This window comes from Anolis carolinensis, chromosome 3, assembly GCF_035594765.1.
Source record: "Anolis carolinensis isolate JA03-04 chromosome 3, rAnoCar3.1.pri, whole genome shotgun sequence".
Taxonomy (NCBI): Eukaryota; Metazoa; Chordata; class Lepidosauria; order Squamata; family Dactyloidae; genus Anolis; species Anolis carolinensis.
The window spans coordinates 276,108,842-276,131,626 of record NC_085843.1 but is presented as its reverse complement, the minus strand read 5'-3'; the positions used below and the strand labels follow the sequence as shown (position 1 = coordinate 276,131,626).

The window sequence follows — 22,785 nt, the reverse complement described above, 5'->3', positions numbered from 1 at the left end:
TCAAGTCTTGATGTTGAGAAATGAGGTAGAAGTGGTGGCTAGAGCAAGATAGAAATTTTGCCGTTTAAGAAGGAAGTAGTCAACAAGAAACCATAAAATTCTCCTCCCAGAGGCAAACAAGCTGTAAGTTAAATTCAATATTGATCATGTGGACAAACTCAGTTTTATTCCAAAACTGGATTTAAAGTGTGAGATTTCACAGTATGAGATGCAATCATGGAAAGCTTTATTTAGAAAGTGAGGTAAAACATTACTGCTTTTGATCTCACAGAAATTGCCATGTCAGATCTTAATTATTTTTGCTTGTGAAATCTTGGTGAAAAAGTCATGGATTACTTTCAGTCGCAAGCATTTATGACTTCAAGAACTTGAAGAGCCAGTTCCAAACTCCATTCAAAAAGCAAGAAAGTTGTGTGGACAGGTTTCCCCCCCAAAATAATTTTGTAATCTTTTTGTAAGCACCTTCAGGTTGAAAGTTCTCCCTTTGTGATTAGCCTTGCAACTTCCCTATTTTCTTACTCCCCAGCTGCACTCAGCCTTTTGTGTAATGACCAGCACTCCCTTTTCTCACTCACCTGCTACCATAAAACTGACTCAATAAAATGTTTGAGATTTGAAGACAGAAGACTGACTCTAGGAAAAGAACAGCAAACAAGAGGGAAAAGGAAAACAATGATAAAAGTGTATGAAACACATGAGGAAGAAGGAATCACAGGGCACTCCCACACAGCTATATAATCCAGAATATCAAGGCAGATAATCCACAATATCTGCTTTGAACTGGATTATCTGAGTCCACACTGCCATATAATCCAGTTCAATGTGGATTTTATACAGCTGTGTGGAAGGGGCTGGAGTTGGAGGGATATCAGTATGCAAGGGGTTCTTGTAACACCTCGGAGACTGAGAGAAAGAAATTATAGGCTGTGAGAGACTCTGAATGCATATTTGACACTACTTTGGCTGCCAGGGTTCAATGCCATGAAATCATGGGAGTTGAAGTACTAGCACTCTTTGGCAACAGTGTAAACAGTGTATATAAAGCCTTAGCTTTCACCAACCCTGGGAGCTACTAAACATTTATTTATTTCCCTCATTTCTATCCCACCCTTCTCATTAAAGTAGTCTTGTGTTTTATATCTCTGTTTTAACTATGTTGTACCTTTTAACTCTGTTGTACCCTGTCTTAAGAAGAAGCAGGTAAAACGTCTATGGTGATGATGATGGTACTGCAAACCCAGGATGGTACTACAAATCACCAATGGGAAGTTACAGTCAGTCACAATGTGCCAGAGAGTATGTCTGCATTCATATACAAACATCTGATTTACAAACGACTCATAGTTAAGAACAGGGGTAAGACAACAGGAAGTGAGAGACATCTACTCCTCGGAAGAGAAATTCGCTTCTGAAAGACTTATCAATGGAGGAAAAGGGTCTCCATTGAAGCTTTATCACCAATCCTGGTTTCCACAACAAGCCAAATTTTTCAAAATCTAATCACCACAAGGATAAAAAGTGAGGTGAAATCCTCTGAACAGCAAAAGAAACACCATCAGAGTGTTAACCCTTCCCTATGCTATCCAAAACACACACACATACATACATGACTGGGGTTACACTTTTAAAAAGTACCTGTTCTGACTTAAAAACTAATTCAACTTAAGAACAAACTTATCGTATTCATAACTTAGGAACTGAACTGCCTGTATATAGCTCTGTCCCATTTACACTTTCAGTGTTACACTTTAAAAGGCTGTTTTCATCACACAATTAAAACAATAAGTGTGCAAAGGTCCTTTTAGGAGGGAAAATGTCCCTAAAATTAACAAAAAAACTGAGAAGAAAACTAATCCACCCCGATAGCTGTTAATGCTCAAGACAAATAAGGGGCGGGGGGTCCAAAGTGCTTAAGAAATAGATATGAGGGAGAACAGGGTTGAGAGGAGGAATGAAATACGCAATATATTTGTATATTTGTGCAATATAGAAAAAGACTGACAGAAGCTTAGATGGTGGGTGGGATGCAGAAGCCGTAATGTTCAAATAAATAAAAATAATGAGAGTCTGGTGAAGTAACTTTATATCAGGCATGGGCAAACTTTGGCCCTCCAAGTGTTTTGGACTTCAACTCCCACAATTCCTAACAGCCTGTTAGGAATTGTGGGAGTTGAAGTCCAAAACACCTGGAGGGCCAAAGTTTGCCCATGCCTGCTGTATATTCATGAATTATTTGTCAGAGAAGATGTTGCCACAATTATTTCCTTTCCTCATCTCCCCCTTTTCTTTGAGAATTTGTTGGAAGTTTATATCCACAAAAACTCATACCAAAATAAAAGTCAGTTAAGTCTTAAAAGATACTATGGCATTTCCTTCTTTCTTTTTTTCCATCTCTTTCCTCCTGCTACTTTCTTCTTTCCCCCTTTTGCCCTCGCTTTCATTCTTCTTTCCTCCCTTTATGCTGCAAGACATTATTTCAAACTTTTAATTTTCAAACAGAAAAGGAAAGGGCCAAAATAAAAGCCAGTTAAGTCTTAAAAGATACCACTACTACGGGCCCCTTCCACACAGCTGAATAAAATCCCACATTATCTGCTTTGGACTGGGATGTATGGCAGTGTGGACTCAGATAGCCCAGTTCAAAGCAGATATTGTGAACTTTTCTACCTTGATATTCTGGGTTATAGGGCTGTGTGAAAGGGCTGTGTGAAAGGGCCCTATGTTTCCTTATTTCTTTTCTCCACCTCTTTCCTCCTCCTCTACTTTCTTCTTTCCCGGCCAAAATAAAAGCCAGTTAAGTCAGAAAAGATACCACTACTACAGTTCCCTCTTTCTTTTCTCCATCTCTTTTCTCCTCCCTTTTGTTCTTCTTTCCTCTCTTTATGCTGAATGAGACTACTTCAGCTACTTCTTCGAAAACAAATTTCAAACTGAAAAGGGGCCAAAATAGAAACCAGTTAAGTCTTACAAGATATTACTACTACATTTCCTTCTTTCTTTTCTCCATATCTTTCCTCTTCCCATACTTTCTTCTTTCCCAGCCAAAAATAAAAGCCAGTTAAGTTTTAAAAGTACCTTTCTTTCTATCTCCTTTCTGCCCTCTTTCCTCCCTTTCTTTTTTCTTTCCTCCTTTCATGCTGCAAGAGACTACTTCAGCTACTGTGTGTTGTTGAAGCCTTTCATGGCCGGAATCACTGGGTTGCTGTGAGTTTTCCGGGCTGAACAGCATGGAACATGGCCATACAGCCCGGAAAACTCACAGCAACATTCACACTTGCTTCCAACAGACAAGAGTTCTTTCTCCCACCCTGGACCTTCCACAGATATACAGTAGAGTCTTGCTTATCCAACATAAACGGGCCTGCATAAGTGAAAATGTTGGATAGTAAGGAGGGATTAAGGAAAACCCTATTAAATGTCAAATTACGTTGTGATTTTACAAATTACGCACCAAAACACCATGTTTTATAACAAATCAACAGAAAAAGCTGTTCAATACACTGTAACGCTATTTAGTAATTACTTTATTTACAAATTTAGCATAAAATTCATAAATGTATTGAAAACATTGACTACAAAAACATTTACTAAAAGGCAGACTGCACTGAATAATACAGAACGTGATAAGCGAAGGCTGGATAAGCAAGACTCTACTGTATAAACCTCCCTTGCCTAGTTTCCAACACACCTCAAAACGTCTGAGGATGCCTGCCATAGATGTGGGAGAAACGTCAGGAGAAAATGCTTATGGAACTTGGCCGTACAGCCTTCGACAACTCACAGCAACACACTTTAGCTACTTCTTCGAAAACAAATTTCAAACTTTTTTATTTTCAAACTCAAAGGAGTTTCACAGAGTTTGAGAGGAGAAAAAGATGTTGAAGAACCAACTCGAAAGTTATATGTCTTTTCGTTTTAAAAGGTTTTGTACTGTTTGGGTACAAAACCCAGAAACACACACGGAGGAAGAGAAACACACAATACACAAGAGAGACAAGCAGACGTACCAGCTGCTGACGGATCCAGCGCCACATCCCCTCGACCGACCGGCCGGCCTTTTCCCTGAGGGCGAGGTTTCCCTTTCCCCAGTCCCGAACAAAACGAGAGATACAAAAATATATATAAAAAAAGGAACCCGCTCTGCCCGGGTCAGTCCTGTCAGCAGCAGCAACGCCGCAGAGGCAGTGGCTGCTGAAGCGGGTGGTGGAGCCGCCGCCCCCTCTCGCCGCCGCTCCCCATCCTCCCCCGGCGTTAGTTAGCAGCGGCGACGCGGAAGTCTCTCCGAGGCCCGGCCCGGCCCTCGCCGCCCCGCGCCTGCCGCTCTGAAGGGACTCGGCTGCTTCCGAAGCGGCGCCTGCCTCCCGAGCGCCGCCATCTTGAATCCCCCCGCCGCCGCCGCCGCCGCCTCCCGTCACTAGGGGTCTCCCCTCGGTCCGACGCGCCTCCAGGAAGTGACGCCAGGGGGCGGGACTTGTCGCCCCCGCGACAGCAGGAGTCGGCGAAGGAGGCAGGGAAGGGGGTAAATGGACGGGGAAGGGGACCAATGAACACGCGTGCCCTGTCTGCCCCAAAAGAGCGCCCTCCAGAGGTGCCGGGCTACATCTCCTTGTTAGACTGTAGGTCTTTCCTAGTTCTTCCACAGCCATATAACAGAATAGGTAAAGGTAAAGGTTTCCCCCTGACGTTAAGTCCAGTCGTGATCGACTCTGGAGGTTGGTGTTCATCTCCATTTCTAGGCCGAAGAGCCGGCGTTGTCCATAGACACCTCCAGGTCATGTGGGCGGCATGACTGCATGGAGCGCCGTTACCTTCCAGCCGGAGCGGTACCTATTGATCTCCTCAAATTTGCATGTCAGGAGCTGGGGCTAACAGCGGGAGCTCATTCCGCTCCCGGGATTTGAACCTGGGACCTTTTGGTCCGCAAATTCAGCAGCTCAGCGCATTAACACACTGTGCCAACAGAATATCAAGGTAGAATAACCCACAGTATGAACTTTGAACTGGAACATATGAGTCCACACTGCCATACATCTCAGTTATAATTTGGGATTTTATTCAGCTGTGTAGAAGGGACCCCAGACTATCAAGGGAGAGAATCCCACAACATCTGCTTTGAACTGGGATATATGGCAGTGTGGACCTAGGGCTTTTCTAGGCCCCTTCCACACAGCTGAATAAAATCACACATTATCTGCTTTGAACTGGGATATATGGCAGTGTGGACTCAGATATCACAGTTCAAAGCAGATATTGTGGGATTTCCTGCCTTGATATTCTGGGTTATATGGCTGCGCAGAAGGGCTTCCAGACAGGCCCTATATCCCAGGATCTGATCCCAGATTTTCTGCTTTAAACTGGATTATATGAGTCTGCACTACCAGATAATCTGGGGTAAATGTTACTACTGGTGCATGTTATTGTTTGTTGATGTATTGTACATTGTTATTGTTTTGTATCTGATATTTCTGTGAGCCACCTAAGTCCCCTTCGGGGGAGATGGAGGCAGGATACAAATAAACTTCTTCTTCTTCTTCTTCTTCTTCTTATTATTATTATTATTATTATTATTATTATTATTATTATTATTAAACGGAAACCTGGGATCAGATCCTGTCTGGAAGGGCCCTCAGATAACCCAGGGCCCTTCCACACAGCCATATAATCCGGAATATCAAGGCAAAAAAATCCCACAGTATCTGTTTTGAACTGTGTTATCTGAGTCCATACTGCCATATATTCCACTTCAAAGCAGAAAATTTGAAATTTTATTCAGCTGTGTGGCAGGGGCCTCAGATAACCCAGTTCAAAGCAGATTTTGTGGGATTTTCTGCCTTGATATTCTGGGTTATATGACTGTGTGGAAGGGCCCTAGGATATATGGCAATGTGGACTCAGATAACCCAGGGCCCTTTCACACAGCCATATAACCTAAGATAGCAAGGCAAAAAATCCCACCATATCTGCTTTGCACTGGATTATCTGAGTCCACACTGCCATATATTCCAGTTCAAAGCAGATAATTTGGGATTTTACACAGGTGTGGAAGGGGCCTGAGATACCTGCTTTGAACTGGGTTATCTGAGGCCCCTTCTACATAGCTGGATAGAATCCCACATTTTCTGCTTTGAACTGGACTATATGATAGCGTGGATTCAGATAACCCAGTTCAAAACAGATATTGTGGGATTTTCTGCCTTGAGTTATATGGCTGTTTGGAAGGGCCCCGAGTCCACACTGCCATATAATCTCGCTCAATGTGGATTTTATACAGCTGTGTGGAAGGGGCTTATATCTGCCTGCTTTTTTCTCCATGTGGGTAGCACTACAACTCCCACTTTCTTACATGTGTCTAATTATAACCTCCCCACTTACTTTTTTCCATATCTCAAAATATAGATGTGTTAAATTATTGCTCCCTGTTTCTCTCAGATGTCTCAAACCATACCTCGACGCCCCTCAGATGTTAGACTACAGCTCCTACTTTCTCAGCTGGGCCAAACTACAGCTCCCGACCTGTGCTTCACTATAACTCCATGCTTCTCCCAGATATGTCAAGCTATTCCTTCTGCTATTTCAAGATGTATTATTATTATTATTATTATTATTATTATTATTATTATTATTATGTTTATATCCTGCTTTATCTCTCCTGAAGGAGATTCAAAGACAGGCATGGGCAAACTTCGGCCCTCCAGGTGTTTTGAACTACAACTCCCACAATTCCTAAGAGCTGGTAGGCTGTGGGAGTTGAAATCCAAAACACCTGGAGGGAGGGCCGAAGATTGCCCATGCCTGTTCAAAGTGGTTCTGCAGTCCCCAAAACTGCAGAACTCTGAAGAAAATCTACCTTGAGTTTGAAGGACTATTTGCAATTTCCATTTTGGACCTGCTTGCCAGCTTTGAAATGGGCAATAAAAAGTCTGTAAATTATAGCACTGATCTTCTCTGAGCATCTCTGTTATGTTTTTGCTTATTCTGTGGTGCAGGATGACCAAAAACGTTTTAGCTGGGTCGCTAGAAGTTGTAATAATGTCAGAAACTATAATGAGCAAATCTATAGAGATTTGTTATTAGTTAATAAAGGTAATCAAGGCTATAGCTGGGTCTTGATATATAAACTGGTATGCCTTCTTTGGGTGCATCTACACTGTAGAATGAATGCAGTTTGACACCACTTTAACTGCCATGGCTCAATGCTAGGGAACCCTGTAGTTCCCTAGCATTGTAGTTTGTAGTTTGGTGAGGCACTGGTATTCTTTGGCAGAGAACACAAAAGACCTTGGAAAACTATAAATCCCATGATTTTGGTGAATGAGGTTAATTCCATAATGGTGTCATTATGTATTGCTTGGTGTAAAATGGTGATTCCAAGAATAGAACAGCAACATCAAAATCTTCCTCCTCACATATTTTTGCTGGAAAGCAAGCCTACCCTTGTAAAACCGTACTCATAACAGTGGACATTGAACCTGAAATGAAATACACAAATTAGAAATGCTTGACTTGGCAGTTAAATAAGTTGTATAGAGCCACTTTGGATTTTTTTGAAAATGCTCCGAAGAAGATTGTATTGATTCCAGATGGAAAAGAAGCCTATTGTTTTAGGCCTTCACTAATTTAAAGATAAATTGAAAGAAAGAAGATCAGAGACCCGTTTACACAACAGAATTATACTTCTGTTATTCCACTGTAACTGCCATGGTCTAGTGAACTACCCTGAACAATATTTTCCAAGAAAATATATTAATTTTTTTTTCCTCTGGAAGTTTTACCTCTACAGAACCTGCAGGGTTTTCCAGAAACCCCTGGAGTAAATCAGTGTTGTCTGCCAAGAAAGGAACAGTTCACTTTGCACAGGACAGGTACCTCTGGATCACAAGAGAAGTTATTTTTCTGTTGCTAATGGAGTTGAAATTATATTGCCTATATTCTATTTCTCTTTGTCCCTAGTCACCAAAAGGACCAATAAGGGGATTGACCTCTGCCTGCATCACTGCTTTTTTCTTGTATGATTTTAAACATCTTTTTGCCAAAGGAAGAAGCCAATGAAACTTTGAAAGCTTGCATGATGTATTCTATGCTTTTGAATTGCCAAAGAAAGATATTGCTGCTTGTGGATTTAGTTTTCAAAGTATCTTTATGATTAAATCATGGTATCTTGGGAGTTGTAGTTTAGGGGAGAGCTGGCTAGAGCTGTTTAGGACAGAATTCTAATTACCCCTTCCAGTCTAAAAATCATCAATATCCACGGGATGGAACCATGACAATTAAAGTAGCATCAAATTGCCATAACTGCAATATGGATAACCTAGTCATTGGTTAACTAAGGATAAATCAGAAGCAAATCTCTCCCTCTGTATTGATCAATAGCATCCTAAAGCACATCTACACTGACCACTTAAGTCAATTTCAGACTGGGATTGAAGAAAGCAGTTTGCTGTGGAGATGATTACATTGGAAATCCTGGAGCCAGTTTGAAGCCTGGATGGTAATTACACAAACCACAGCACAAGAATGCACATTAAGGGCTTTCTTCCACATGCTTTTGCAAACATTTATTGCCCAGTTGCTGCAGTTTGAAGCTATCTTTGATCTGCATTAAATGTTCAGTGTAGCTGGGGCCCTGGATACACATAGTTTGGAGAATGTCTATAATTTAATTGAAAGCACATCTATGTATCAGCGTCACACCTCTTTGTACATTTTTACCAGATGAGGAAAAAACTAAGCAGATGCTTTCTTAAACACATATCTCTGAATAATAACTGTTGTTTCTTCTACACATCAATGTTTACAGCAGGCCAAAACTTCATTTTGTTTAACGTGGTGCAACGTTAAATTTTGGTGCCAATGAAGTTATTGATCTAACTTCTAAAACACCAGAATGACTTCATTGTGGTGGCGCTTTGCCCAGAGAGAACCGCCTTTTGGGAAAGCTCCCAGCCAAAAGCCGAACTGATCAGATCAGCATTCTTTGACGGGTCTTTTGGAATCCAAGCTGATTTTCAAGAGAACAGCTGCTGTTGTTTCCTGCCCTTCTTCCATTCTGGCTTAATTAAACACATTGGTCTCTGCACATAATATATTGGTTATAATGCACTCTGCATAAAAGAAGTGTATAAATGTTAACTGGTTGGGTTGCAATAACATCTTTATTTATCTTGGTTTGTAAAAAGGCGAATGGTGCTGGCACATATTGTTACTTACATCAAGAGAGTTTTGCATCTTTCACTGCAGATTGAGGATAGGAGCCAGCATCCAAAAAGATGCTTGAAGCAAGCCAGAGGACTTGGACATATTTAATGGGTTTCTTTACTCTTTGCTCCCTTTTTTGGGGAACAGCAGATTAGCCTGTGTTCTTGCCATCGCTGTCAAATATCTGCAGTTACTCTGTATGTATATGTGTGTTTTTAAAAGGTATGGGAGAAATGAATACAACCATTGCCACTAGCCCACCCATACACCATCCAAATAGAAGAGCCACCCGTCCCCAGGAATCTGACTCCTCTGAATCAGAATCATAAAACCATAGAACTGGAAGAGATCCTAAGAGTCATCCAGTCCAACCCCATTCTGCCATGCAAAAATATACAATCAAAGCCATCCTGACAGATGGCCATCCAGCCTCTGCTTAAAAACCTCCAAAGAAGGAGACTCCACCACTCTTCAAGGCAGAATATTCCACTGTCAAACAGCTCTTACTAACTTGTTCTAGATCTCTCCACAGCCATGGGACGGGAACTGTATGGGCTGTAGAAAGCTGTAGCTCTTGGAGGTCACACAAACCCCTTTGGATACCCCCCAACACCTTTAAATTATCTTTGCTTAAAACATATAGCCTCCAAAACATAGCCGGGTCTCGGTGCACTCCACAAAAAACTCCATGGAAAAAGCCCCCAAGACAATTGGAAGAAGTATAACTTCACTTCTGATCATCTAAAATGACAGGTGCAACACCTATTCTCTTTTAAGGCTGTGTGACCATCTAAGCTCCAAAGCATGCCCAACCCCAACCTTAGCTCAATGGAGAATCCACCCAGATTATTAGCCAAATCACAGTAGGTAATCAAAGTTTAAACATCAGTCTTGTCAAGTTAACATCAACTCCCCTTCAGTTTAACCTGAGTCTTGGAGAAACTCTGTAGAATTAATGCAGATTCACACCACTTTGATTACCATGGCTTGATGCCATGGAGTCATGGGAGTAGCAGTTTGGTTATTTAGCACAGAGGGCTGAAGACTTTGCAGAATTACAACTCCCATGATTCCATAATATTTAGCCACGGGAGCAAGTCTTTGCATGCATTGTTCCCCCAAATCAAAGCCCTGCTATTGGTAACATACTTTTCAACTGTCCAGATTAATCCTTTGTCATCCTGCTTGTTCAGCTACCTTTAAAATGTCCCAGTTTTTCTCTTCTCCTCAAATCGCAATCTACTTCAGTTGTTACAAACTGCTGAAAATTTGAAGTTTCTACTTTTCCCTTTTACCTAACAGCGCTATGTAAAGGAATATTGTGGTTTTTTTTGTCTCTAATCCCACAATAATAATAATAATAATAATAATAATAATAATAATAAAACTTTATTTATACCCCGCCACCATCTCCCCAACGGGGACTCAGGGCGGCTAACATGGGGCCATGCCCAGAGCAATACAATATAACAAAATATAAAACAACATAACATAGCACCATTAAAAATACAATAAATGCATCAAAATCAAGAAATCAAAAAAACAGTAAAACAAGGACAGGCCACGTGAACACAAAGATAAAACCTGGGGTGAGAGGGACATAGGGGTACTCCACTACGGGCAGGGACATATGGAAGTGGGGTAATCTAGAGGATAGATGTTCGGGGTGGGAGTAACACAGAAATAACAGAAGTTACTCACCAAAGGCACAGCGGAAGAGCCATGTTTTCAAGTCTTTCCTAAAAGCTAACAGCGTGGGAGCTTGCCTAATTTCAGTAGGTAGTGAGTTCCACAATCGGGGGGCCACAGCAGAAAAGGCCCTCTCCCTTGTACTCACAAGGCGGGCCTGGGATAAAGACAGTGGTGCTAAAAGGGCCTCCCCGGATGATCGTAAAGATCGGGCAGGTTTATGAAAGGAAATACGGTCACGGAGGTAGGTGGGTCCCAAACCGTTTAGGGCTTTATAGATGATAGTCTGCACCTTGAATTGGGACCGGAAAATGAACGGCAGCCAGTGGAGCTCCTTAAACAGGGGAGTGGATCTCTCCCTGTAACTCGCCCCCGTTATTAATCTGGCTGCCGAGCGTTGGACCAATTGTAATTTCCGGGCCGTCTTCAAGGGAAGCCCCACGTAGAGCGCATTACAGTAGTCCAGTCTAGAGGTAACTAAGGCATGGACCACCGTGGTCAAATCAGACTTCACGAGGTATGGTCGCAGTTGGCGCACAAGTTTGAGTTGTGCGAAAGCCCTCCCGGCCACCGCCGACACCTGTGCTTCAAGCGTCAACGCTGAATCCAGGAGGACCCCCAAACTGCGGACCTGTGGTTTCAGGGGGAGTGCAACCCCGTCCAGCACAGGTTGCCACCCAATACCCCGATCCGACGCACGATTGACCAGGAGGGCCTCTGTCTTGTCAGGATTGATCCTCAGCTTGTTCCTCCTCATCCAGTCCGCCACAGCGGCCAGGCACTGGTTCAGCACCCGAGGGGCTTCCTTGGAGTCAGGTGGAAAGGAATAGTGGATTTGCGTGTCATCTGCGTAGAGATGGCAACGCCCTCCAAAACTCCGGATGACCTCTCCCAGCGGTTTCATGTAGATGTTAAATAGCATGGGGGATAAAATAGACCCCTGCGGAACCCCACAGGTCAATGGCCAGGGGTCCGAGCAGGTGTCCCCCAGCTTCACCATCTGGGAACGACCCTCCAGGAAGGACTGGAGCCACAGCAGAACAACCTTGTAGAGCACTAGCTTTTGATATTATATGTCTGATTTCACAATATGTTTTATTTGGGAAATTCTGAGCAGCAAACAAATATTCTAAGGGGGATGCTTTTATCAAGAACGCTTTGTAGTAAGCAGGACTTACTGCTTTAAGGAATAGGGTATTTTCTTCTCCTTTGTGAGTAGGTGTAGTCTCCTTAGATATTTAGCTGAAACTCTTTTGAATCTAAGCTGTTATGTATCTGCTGACCGCTTTAAAGTTACGGCTCTAGTCCCCATATATTTAAAATTTTACGAATTTTTATTGTCTTCCTGCATGCTAAAATATTGAGGGAAATTACTGAAGTGGGGAAAAATACAGTCCATTTTAAGTGAAAATGTATCTCCCCAAGCAAGGATATTTAGGTCACAGATAGTGTTCACAGACTGAAAACTAGAGAAAGCTCCTGTACCTTTAATATCTGTGCAGAGGAAGGAATTTCAACAAACTTTAATTGTCACAGAACCAGGAAACAAGCTTTACCTATTGAAATTTTCACTTCTATACACAACCATCAAAGCAGAAACGGAAAGTGATGTTTAAAGAAAGAAGCTCGCAGGGTGCTTGGGCTCATGGAAAAACATGGGAAATTATTCAGGAAACTGGGCTTGCAACTTCGGACATGTTTTCTTTCCTAGGTGGGAAGTGATACGCTTCCGGGCTGGGCTGTGGCGCAGCTGTTGAGCAGCTGCCTTAAATCACTCTGACCATGAGGTCATGAGTTCGAGGCCAGCCCGTGGCGGGGGTGAGCACCCGTCAATTAAAAATAAAAAATAGCCCCTGCTCGTTGCTGACCTAGCAACCCGAAAGATAGTTGCATCTATCAAGTAGGAGATAAGGTACCACTTATAAAAAGTGGGGAGGCAAGATTAACTAATTTACAACCTGGTATGAGGAAGTGCCGTCAGTGTGGATGATGAAGCAGCTGCTCCCCCCTGTGGCCAGAATCGAACATCCCCTCAGAAGAAGGTTAACTTGCCTCTGCGTGTCTCTCTCTGTCTCTGTTTGATGTGTTTATGGGCATTGAATGTTTGCCTTATGTGTGTTATAATGTGATCCGCCCTGAGTCCCCTTCGGGGTGAGAAGGGCGGAATATAAATACTGTAAATAAATAAATAAATAAATAAATACGCTTGCTCCGAGTTGGAAACAAATTGAAAATACCCAAGTATTGTCCTCCTTTAGGGTTTAGCTGTCAGTCCAAAGAATCTAGAAGTGAAAGATTTGATAAGGGTGGTCAGGGCATTGTGTTTGTAGTGCACTTTTGTTCATGAAAGTTCTGAGGAAACCATATATAAATATTTAGTACAGTTATACCAGAGCCGGCCCTAGGTATTTTTCAAGTGTAGGCGAACAGAATTTTGCCCCCCCCCCCCCCCAAAAAAAAACCAATCACTGAAAAATAAAAGCATTGAATAAGCGAAAATGTTGGATAATAAGGAGGGATTAAGTAAAAGCCTATTAAACATCATTACAATTACATTAAGATTTTACAAATTAAGCACCAAAACATCATGTTTTACAACAAATCAACAGAAAAAGCAGTCTCGACTACGCCCCCGTATGTTTGGCGCCCAAAGCGACCGCTTAATTCGCCTCATTGTTGGACCGGCTCTGAGTTATACTTTAACCAAGCCTCCGATAAAGAAGCTCCTTTTCACAATGTCTTTTTAGGCTTGCATTTTCCTCTTTGTCTCCTACTAGCTGGAGGGTCTTTTTAAGTAGCATTAGCAATGGGATGCTAGTAAAAGAGGACTGACTTCCAGAGTCCAATGGCAGCAGCATGTCTATAATAAGCAATGTGATAAAACTCAAGTTGGGAAAGAATGGAATTATGGAAATCTGATCTAGCTATAGCCATATACAGAGATTCTTTGGGTCTTAGTTCCTGAGATAGAAGCAGAGGCAGAATATTAATAATAGCTTGCCTATAACAGGCAAGGAAAATAATAAATGCCTCGAGAATCTCTAATGAACATGCATAAACACTAGAACAGAAAGAGAGCAAAATAGCCTGCCTCATCAGCTCCCACCCACGTATTAAAAAGCATAGGTTCCTAAAATCCTTATTACACAACATTGCTATAGTGTGATTATTCCACTTTAATTGCCATGCCAATATTGGGTGGCCTGTAATTTGGTGAGGCGCTAAAGCTTTCTGGCTGAGAAGTCTAATGCCCTTCCCTAAACGGCAAATCCCACCATTTCATTGGATGTTGCCATCACAGCTAACATGGAATCATAGTGCTGTAATGCTACAGTGTGGCAAAACTCCAAATATAACTACCAACATGCAAATTGGAAAAATTGGAGGCCAGCAAAAGAAAAAAAAACATTACTGGGAAAAAGCTTTCAATTAGCCTCTTGAAAGTTCAAAATGTTTCTGTTTACGCCTGCAAGTCTTACCTGACCTGGTTGCCTTACTTCACATGTGCATATTAGTTTTGGATTAAAACATTGCTGAAACATGTTCAACTGCCCTCCTTTTTTGTGGAGTAGGAAACTGCTTTTGTTTGTTTTGGTGTAATTTTCACCTTTGGTAGCTCTTGGCTAAAGAGATAACGTTTGGGGACACATCAGCTTTGTTAACTAAGGATACATTTAAACGAGGCATGGGCAAACTTTGGCCCTCCAGGTGTTTTGGGCTGTCTACCAGCTGTTAGGAATTGTGGGACTTGCAGTCCAAAACACCTGGAGGGCCGAAGTTTGCCCATGCCTGACCTAAACTGTAGAATAAAAGCAATTTGACACCACTTTATCTGCTATTACTCAGTATGATGGAGTTGTAGTTTGGCGAGGCACCAGACCTTGTAAAGCTACACTTCCCAGCATCCCATAGCATTGAGCCATGACAGTTAAAGTAGTGTGAAACAGCATCAATTCTACAGTGTGGATGCAACCACAGACATGCCTGTATGTGGGCACTTTAAATAAATGAAAGAGTGACTGCCTTAGAATTAAGACATACTTTATACAAAACGAGCTTGTGTCCATATGGTAAAAGGGATGTGACCTTATTTTCTTCAGTGAAATGTTAAAGAGTACAGAGTTTCCAATATCATATGATTTCAAAGAAACAAGGTCTTTGTTGTCTTATTAAGAATGATGCTCATGAGACCAGATGGGAGATACACTGTATATAGATAAGTTGTTCTTTTCCTTGCTTCCAAGACAATGTAAAGATTTGTTAAATTGGGCATTGATTGATGTGCATTTCCAAGTCTAAAAAATGATCTGAGAAAAATGAATGATGCTTCAGATAGTGCTTTGTGTTTTTGTTTGAAATTTGTTTGTTTCCACTCACCCACATCAGAGGTCAGGATGTAAATGGTTGCAACCCTTGTCCTTCCGTGCAAGGACAAATGGGTTCTTCAGTTTTCTTCCTATATAGATTTCTACCCAGGTCTTGGGAAGTATTACAAAGTCCCTTGGGGAACCTTTATTTGCAGAAACACATATGATTTTTGAGAGGAAAAAGATTTTCTCACAAACAAGAAAATGTGTTTTCTGTCCAAAACGCTCATTCCTTTGCAGTACACATGTTCGCCATTTTAAGAATGTGTTTATTTCATGGATTCCTCAAAATGTGAAAATGCTTGCCATAACAATATTCTTCTTTGCATGTGTTTTCCAAGCATTGATAAACTCATTATTTCACTGGAAAAGAAACAGCAACACATATTCTTTCCATCTATAATCTTTGGCAGATGGCGTCTTCCATGTTATTCAAGTAGCTGATCTGTTCCAAATCTTAGTTTGAACTTTAAGGAACTATCCAAGATGATGGTCCTACTTGGGGACAAGGTTCATTACCTTGGAAAACATTTTAAAAGGTCAGATTAGAGGCCCGAGGACTGCAGACACAATTTGGCATTGGCCAGAGTTCTTTAGATCTATTTCTTTATCAAAAACTAATTTTGGTTCCTCTGCTACCAATTCAAAGTCCCCAGAAACACACAACATCAGGAACAGCTTTCGTAATAACCACCTGGCAACAATAGGTGATGATATAAAGAATGATTTTATCCTTACATATAATTTAAATTGTTGTGTTGATAGGGGGAGGTTATAAACTGTTGTGGGCACCAGACTATGTCTGGTCTTGGAAACTAAGCTCTGGTTAGTATTTGCATGGGAGACCACCAGTGAATACCAGATATTGTAAGCTACATTTCAGAAAAGGTAAAATGTAAAGGTTTCTCCTGACGTTAAGTCCAGTAATGTCTGACTCTGGGGGTTGGTGCTCATCTCCATTTCTAAGCCAAAGAGCCGGCGTTGTCCGTAGACACCTCCAAGGTCATGTGGCCGGCATGACTGCATGGAGCGCCATTACCTTTCCGCTGGAGCGGTACCTATTGATCTACTCACATTGGCATTTCAGAAGAAGAAACTGCCAAAACCACTCCTCAGTATTACTTGTTTAAGAAAACCCTGTGAAATTCATGGAGTCATCATATGTTGGAAGATGACTTGAATTATTCATTATATACACATATGGTTGATGAACTATAAATAATAATAACAACAACAACTACTACTATACATACAGTGCTCTGCTCAGTTTGCTCCTAGGGAGAATTAAAAAGGTTGGTAGTCATCTTTGAAGGATATGAGTCTCCAGGAAATCATCCGGTTTTATACCAATTTACCTCTACCCTCTGATTAGCAAAAAAGAGATGGGATTCTTTGTGTTTCACTTAGGACAGAGATAAGGTTGATGGAGATAAGGAAGAGTCCTTCCCAGTGAGATTATTATTAGTTTTATGTTAATGTTTATTCTTTCCACAAAGTAAACTCAAACAGGCTTACATTAAAAGCATTTCAGTACAATTTGAAATCCATAAATTAGTCAATCTGACAGACCCTTCCAACTATCCTGCTTTGACAGGGCATTCCCATGAATCCTCTATTGCCCCAGGTTTCCAGCTGCTTTAAAAATGCCCCTGCTTTCCTTTCCTCTTGTTTTCCTCTCTTTGTCCCCAGCTTACTTTGCTACAGCCTGAGTTCAAAGTCTAAAGGTTGCTTGCACCCTGTTAGTAGCAAGGAGAAGAATGGAAGTGTCCCTTCCCAGTAGGTTTAGGCAAAAGCAAACTTCTGCAACATCTCTTAGCTTGTGTCTTCTTCCTCATTAATAAATTTTGCCATATCTTGACCACACTAGTTTTCATCAGTGAAGTGTTGAAGAGTATGTTCAGGATGATGCATGGGTCCTAGAAGGATGAGGTATACATTTCTGTGGCAATAGTAGTAGAGAAAACTAGCAATTGCATTATCAGGGATGAGTGAAAATGACGATTCAAGTGATTTACTTTATAGCATTCAGCTTCCCCAGGCATCCAATTACCAGGCAGGAGTTTCCGTTGCACAGAATATAATCAGCTGCTTTCTCATCATGAGGCCTGGCATTTGCAGAGGTCGGGCTTATTTAACTTGTGATTCATTGAACTGGATGAGACTTTCTGCCATATATTCTGGCTTTCCTGGAAATGAAGTAAGCCTCATGCTTTTGCTGTCTGCTGGAGACTGCTCAGCAGATCAGAACTATGCAAGGGCTGATTCCAGATTGCTATGCTGCAATTTGTCAGCAGTTGCAGGAGAATGTTGATATCCTCAGACACGTTTTGTGAATCCATACGTGAGTGGTGGGATTTATTGGGGTGAATTGGAAGATACATATAAAATGTACAGTAGCTGTACCCTCTTTGGATACCAAAATCTATGGATGTTCAAGTTTAATTTAAATGGTGAATAGGGAGTTCTTTTTCAAACACCCTGTATATAATGGGAAAATAAAGTAGTGTCCATTATCTACAATGACAAAAATCCATATTTGTTTTGGGATTTTTTTTTGGTGAGGGAAATATTTTCAAGTCATCAATGGCTGAATCCGTAGATGAAAAACCCATAGACACCAAGGACTGACTGTACCTGTTTTCAGACATATGTACACTATATGGATTTACTAGTATGCCGATATAAATGCCAAAGTCTGGAATTCATTGTAAATAAGCAGGCATATCTATTTACAGTATTGCAAGGAACTATATATTTTTGCATTTTGGACTCAGTTGAAGATTATCTTTTGAAAAAAAGGAGTGTCCATGAGAGATTTCTTTCAGATGGAGATAAGAATGTTTTCCTGATCCAACCCAGCACACCATCAACTGTCCTTATGTGGCAGAAATACAGTAGAGTCTCACTTATCCAACATAAACCGGCCGCCAGAACGTTGGATAAGCAAATATGTTGGATAATAAGGAGAGATTAAGGAAAAGCCTATTAAACATCAAATTAGGTTATGATTTTACAAATTAAGCACCAAGACATTATGTTATACAACAAATTTGACAGAAAAAGTAGTTCAATACACAGTAATGCTATGTAGTAATTACTGTATTTACGAATTTAGCACCAAAATATCAAGATTATTGAAAACATTGACTAGAAAAATGCGTTGGATAATCCAGAACGTTGGATAAGTGAGACTCTACTGTAGTCCCAATTTATCTATTAATACACTGTCATCTCTCCCCCCCCAGCAGCTTTTAAAATGTCCCAGTTTCTCTCTCCTCTCACTTTCCCGCTTTGTTCTCAGCTTGCTTCAGTTGCTGCAAATTGAGTTCAAGGAGCAAAAAATAGTTTGTATTCAGTTACTTTATCAGGATGAAGAAGCGATTTGGGTTTTGAACCTGCTCTGGCAATAGCAAACTGCTGCAGCCTCTCCTAGAGTACACTATGTAACACCATTTTTGTTCCTGGGTTATAAATGTCATCTCCAAATTGGTTCTATCATAAAAACATGGGAAAGTTTATTAAATTGCAAAATTTTTGTTTTTGCAGGACACCCTGCAGCACATTTTGCTACAGTTATTCAATGAGTATTTCAATGAGTCTCAATCAATTCAACATAGTTTGTGGCAGCCACAAAAAAATGAAGTTTCTGGAGCATAACAACTACTTTCAAAGTAAGTACCTCACAATTACACAGAAATAAAACTTTCAAACCAGGAATATGATTTTTTTCAAATTTTGTTACATAGTGTTACATGTGGAACCCCAGTAGCAAAGTGCGTTAAAGCACTGAGCTGCTGAACTTGCAGACCAAAAGGTCCCAGGTTCAAACCCCGGGAGCGGCATGAGAGGCCGCTGATAGCTCCAGCTCCTGCCAACCTAGCAGTTTGAAAACATGCCAATGTGAGTAGATCAATAGGTACCGCTCTGGTTTTTCTTCAGATCGTATCAATCTTTCGCCTTTTAATAGGTACCGCTCCGGCGGGAAGGTAACGGCGCTCCATGCAGTCATGCTGGCCACATGACCTTGGAGGTGTCTATGGACAATGCCGGCTCTTCGGCTTAGAAATGGAGATGAGCACCAACCCCCAGAGTCAGACACGACTGGACTTAACGTCAGGGGAAACCTTTACCTTTTAGTGTAATATATTCTTCCTAATTAACAACATCTGTCATCTTGTCCATGCTACGTTGTTTTGTCACATGTGCCCCAGTTTTCGTCTGGAGGATAAAGCATCTTTCCCTCTTAAGGTTCCTACCTAACCCATTATTTATAGGGGTTGTTAATTGCTTAATAGTTAAATAATTTGGCTATTGGCCTTCCTGGCTGGAGAATTCAGCAGTTGTCTAAAAAGTAAATTTTCCAAGTATGGAGCCCATGATACTTTCAGTATGTAACCTTTCCGATTGTAGCATTTGAATTACGTATATCCACCAGAGCCACTCTGAATTGATCCCATCTGCACACAGTAACTGCAATGTGGTTTTCTTAGCCTCAGGTCCCAGACCATTTAATCCAAACATTTTGTTCTTTTAAATTAGATTACACTACTTGAAGGTAGCATTTGCAAGACAGACTATTTTTCATTCAAACATATCACTCATTTATCTCATTTAGTCCTGCTCTCTTCTGAAAGTGCATTGATCTGGATCTGAATCCAAGTACATATATTTGCAGGAAAGGCTTTGCAATGGGAAATTGGTGGGGGCTTCTGCCTAGTAATTCAGTGTCCAAGGAACAGAAAAACACTGAGTTGCTGTGAGTTTTCTGGGCTGTATGGCCATATAAATTAATAATTTTGATGAGAGTGAAGACTGTGAAAAAGTTTAAAGAGTAATGAGTTTAGGCAATGATTATTTGAAATTAAAATCAGGGCCAGAAACAACACTAGGTTTTTGACAGTAAGTAGAATTCAGTTACAGGCAGAAGCAATACTTAAGGTAGAACTTAGTTTTATTTTAAATCGAGATTTCTTGACTGCATAATGAATGAGGCAGAATTCATTTAAGTACTATAACTGGAATCTGAAAGGCTGGCAATTGCATTTTACCTCTCTGTTTAGTTTATTGTTACAGGTATACTGTGTAGGGCTTAGATATAGATGTAGGAAAATGTTTTATTTTTGTGTTTTACCTTACAGTAGTTGTATATCTCTTTTAATTTGTTTTTGGATTTCTTGTATATTGTAATTGCTATTTTATGTCATTTAAAATCTATATATGTTAATAAAAAATAAAATGTGTTGTTATATCCAGTTTGGTAACCATCCACATGAACACCTAAAATATTACTTAAAATGGCATTTTGAAATTTAAAAAAGCTTTTCCTATTGTGTTTATTTTGCAAGGGGAAAGTGTAGTTTTGACATTCAATTTTTTTAACAACGCAAAACCATTGCAAGAGTAGACTATTCTGCAAAACAGCCTTGTCTTGCAAGGAAAGGAAATGTTTAATTAAGTAATTAATAGCAGTTGCTGCAGCCATGGAGGTGTGAAGCACCTTGGTTTATTATTTTTAAGGAAGTAATTGGGAGCAAAATGTTAACTTTTGGCTTTGCAGCAGAGAAAAGGAACACTGCAAAGTCAATGCAAAGGTGGCTTCAGATTACTGCAAAGCTGAAATAACTTTGGAAAACATTGTTGTTGAAAAATTGGACCCCAGAAGTATGAACCCTATAGTCTGTGGTTCCATAGGGATGAATTAAAGAGGACTTCATTCATAGTTTTAGAATAATTTTCGTTAAACCACTTGGAATTGCTCTCACACACATCATACGCACCTCAGACCTCAGGGGATGGCAACACCTTAGTTAACATAATCTCCTGTGAAAACACATGGAACATACAATGAAAGAGCTTCTGGGTTCCTCCCCCCAGGACCATAGCCAGAAAAAAATTAGGCGAGTGGGTTGAAAATCTTTTTAAGGCTATCATGAAGAGCAGTTCCTTAACGCAAAATAATTTAGAAATCAGGCTCCATTGATAAACTTCAATGGACACTCATGTGGATTTAATCAGTTAAAATTCATGAGTAAACAAGGTGTGTGTGTGTGTGTGTGTGTGTGTGTGTGTGTGTGTGTGTATATATATATATATATATATATATATATATATATATATATATATATAATGCTTATTTATTTTCATTCATTCAAATATACATACATTGCAAGTGTTTGTTGCATACAGTGCAATACTTTCATCTATTAGTCTTTCATAATCATTTCTCAGACAATATATTTTCAATAAGGGGTCACAGTCTTCTATTTGAATAGTACATATGAAAATATAAGTTCCAAATTTATATCAGTTTCCTCCCTGCCTTCAATCTATTAGCTTCCTCTATGTACATTTTTAGATTAATTTTACATTGAAATGTTGGATCATTGGTTGCCATTCATTAACAAAGTTCTCTAAAGGTTCTCCTCTTGAGTGTATTGTTATTTTGTCCATCATCAGCAACTCTATAATATATTGTTCCAGTTCTGCTCTGAGGTTTTCCAATATCTAGCGTATACTATCCGAGCTGCCACTGTCACATAAAACAAAATTCTTCCATATTTCCTTTCCAATTCTTCTTCGGGCATGTTCAAAAGGTACATTTGTGGTGTCATTTTAAAATTTGTATTTAATATCTTTTCTAGATGTACATGAACCTGTTTCCAATAGCTGTTTGCTTTGTTGCATGACCACCACAGGTGGTAAAATGTGCCTTTTTCTTTCCCACATTTCCAGCATTTATCGGTGCAACAAGGTTTTTTTAAAACTGTAGCCTCCCCGGCTACAGCCCTGCCCCCCCCCCCCCCCCCATTTTCCTGATATGATCTGATTTATTTCTGGGAATGTCTCCTCATCCCCATCACCAAATCGGCCCCTTCCTGGGATTCCCATTGAAATGGCCTAAGCACCTAAGCACCACTTTGTTTACCTGCCCGGCCCATTGTATTAACCAGAGCTGTGATATCAAAACCCATTTCAGCCCATTCTCTCTTGCCCCACTGCATTCCTTTCTGCTCACACCTCTCTCTGGGCAGATCAATAAGCAGGTGCAAGTCTTCAAAATAATTCATTTACAGTTTATTAAATTTCCTGCTGTGACTGGAGCCAACCCATGATGATAATAAACAAAGCCTCCAAGGAACCAGGGAGCACATTTTGGACCAATCAGGGGCTAGTGCAGAAAAGTGTATTTGTGTTGAAGAGCTGTCAAAGTACTATACAGTAAATATTTCTGTATGAGTTTTTGTGTGGTTTCCAGACTGTATGGCCATGTACTAGCAGCATTTACTCCTGATATTTCACCTGCATCTGAAGATGTCAGCCACAGATGCTACTAGAAGACAGTCATATAGTCCAGAAACCACGCAAGACCTCAGTGATTCCCACCTTGAAAGCCTTTGACAATACAATATTTTTTTATGTTTTCACTGAGATATGTTAGTTCTTTGGAGCACAGACTCTGCTGACATCCTCTTTGACCATTGAGAATAACGCTTCTGATTTTGCCTTCAACCCGTTTGTGTCTCATCTGGCCTTC

At 40.7% G+C, this 22,785-nt stretch overlaps 1 protein-coding gene across 9 annotated transcripts in view; it reads right to left on the bottom strand.

Annotated features, from left to right (window-relative positions):
- The window catches only part of atp11b (ATPase phospholipid transporting 11B (putative)), a 94,650-nt gene extending 90,035 nt beyond the window's left edge, over positions 1-4,615 (bottom strand). For 8 of the 9 annotated variants that reach the window (XM_062976803.1, XM_062976804.1, XM_062976801.1 and 5 more), the window contains exon 1: positions 4,008-4,530. In XM_062976803.1, coding sequence (XP_062832873.1) covers positions 4,008-4,034 — 27 coding nt within the window. In that variant the 5' untranslated portion in view covers positions 4,035-4,530. Of the gene's footprint in view, positions 1-4,007 lie in introns of all 9 variants that reach the window. The other variant, XM_062976802.1, reaches the window with a different exon arrangement.
- Between the last annotated feature and the right edge of the window lie 18,170 nt (positions 4,616-22,785).